General features: G+C 52.2%; 1 protein-coding gene across 1 annotated transcript; it reads right to left on the bottom strand.

Moving 5' to 3' along the window:
• Positions 1–794: 794 nt before the first annotated feature.
• Positions 795–1,703, bottom strand: LOC136172927 (proline-rich protein 23C-like). The gene has a single exon (XM_065942095.1). The coding sequence runs from the start codon at positions 1,701–1,703 to the stop codon at positions 912–914; it is 792 nt and encodes a 263-aa protein (XP_065798167.1). The 3' UTR covers positions 795–911.
• Positions 1,704–1,913: the final 210 nt, after the last annotated feature.

Raw genomic sequence — 1,913 nt, 5'->3', positions numbered from 1 at the left:
ATATAATAAAACATTTTCAGTAACAGACTAGGAGAGTATGCTATGCAAAAACATGTTGAGAGTTACAAAACCAAGATAGTTTACTATAATATGATACAGTGTAAAGAACAATTTTTAAAGGATATTCTTCACTGAGAAAACAGGCTAGACTGAGAGTGGAATGTAACAATAAAATGGTAGAGAAGAAATGGTAAAGCATGTTGGTGTATATAAATAGTATTAATATAAAAATACCATTAGATTTTATCTTTTATAAAAATGTGAAGCAAATGTAGTAATAAATTAATGTTTTAAAAGAACTTTGATATAAGAAAAAACTCGAGGTAGAATTCTAACTGGAAGAGAACTTCCTCAGGTTAAGAGGAAGCTAAGAACAAACATCATGCTATTATGTTTGGCAGCCATCATACTATTTTGCAGTTTTCCAAGGGAGCAGCTCCAAACGCCAAGAGAAAAGCTCTGGCTAAATATCTTTATAAATTCATGAGAAAACATATAAGGAAGGAAATTAACATGAGAAATATCCAGCAATTTCCTGTTTGGGGGAGCAATAGGGTAGTAACCGTATGGTGCAAGAGAGAGTAGAATTTGAGAGAAAATAACTGATGCGAAAGGAAAGGGAATGGAGAGGTCTGAGAATGATGCGTAAAAAAGTCCAGACGTCTGAAAACACATTGTCTGGTATCCCTGGACAGATTTTCCATTTCAAAGATGAAGTCTAGAATCTGCTTTCTCTTGAGGCCTTCTCCTGCCACTATAGCCTGTCTGGAGGGGAAGAGAAATTGTTGGTACAAAGCACATGAGATGCTTCATTTCCAGGTTGTAGGACTTTCAATGTAAAGGACACTGGGAAATCCATTGGGCCGGCAGGATGGTAGCTAGAATTGTGTGCTTGTGGACCGGAATGTAGTTCATTCTGGAAACAGACATCTCCGAGCCTTGCGCGCAGGACCGTGAGGGCGCTGGGGGCGCTCATGAGGGCTCGGACTTGGAGAGGGCGGTAGAGGTTGGAGTGGTGAATCGGGAAAGGGCACTAGAAGGTGCACGTCCAGGTGGTCGTCGTGGTGAGAAGAGCGTCTCTCTGCACTAGGGTTAGGCGCTCGAGGCCAGAACTCTGAGAAGAAGCCCTGTGCGTCGGAGCGCCACACCCTGGCGGCTGGGCTGCGGAGCCCAGCGATGAGGTCGCCTGCCACATCCATCCCAGGTGACAGGAAGTCAGCGCCCGAGTCGGCGTCGTCCGCGTTGGCCTCTTCTTCGCAAGCGACCTCTGGCACAGCTGCGCAGAATCCCGGTTCCAGAGCCGTGTACTCCCCGGGAGGGCTCAGGACAGCGGCCCGTTCAAGGACCTGTCCCGACGGGCCTTCCACCCTCGAGCCCAAGAGAGCCTCGGGGACCAGTGTGAGGATAAAATCTCCGAGAGCCACCTGCAGCACGGACGTGGGCTGGGGCTCCAGTACCAGATCTACGTCGTCCAGGGGCAGATGCAGGGCACAGCCAGCGGGCAGAACCAGCACGCGTGTGAGCGCGCCTGCAGCCGTAGATCCTGTCAGGTTGTCCACGCTGGGCGCCGTCTCGGACTCGGACTCCGACTCCGGGCGCGCGCGCTCCTCCGTTCGGCGGCGCTTGGCAGGGCCGGGTTCTCCGGCCTGGTTTCCGCATCGGTCCGAGGAGTAAGCACCGGGGCTTCGGGGCCTGCTGCCCATCAGTTCGACCGAAGGACGGCGCTTCTGGGGCCTGGCAGAGGGCAACGAGGCGCTCAGTCCTGCACGCTGTGACGCGGTGCGGGCCAGCTGGGGCGCAGGACGGCGCGACGGTGGGCGAGTCCTCAGAGCTCCCGGGCTGCCTCCCTGTTTTCTTGCAGTCCAGGCTTCTAGGGGATCGGTGTCAGGCGCTCGGCTGAGCCTCTCCCGTTC

The sequence above is a fragment of the Muntiacus reevesi genome, chromosome 8 (assembly GCF_963930625.1).
Source record: "Muntiacus reevesi chromosome 8, mMunRee1.1, whole genome shotgun sequence".
NCBI classification, from domain to species: Eukaryota; Metazoa; Chordata; class Mammalia; order Artiodactyla; family Cervidae; genus Muntiacus; species Muntiacus reevesi.
This window is presented reverse-complemented; position numbering and strand designations above follow the sequence as displayed.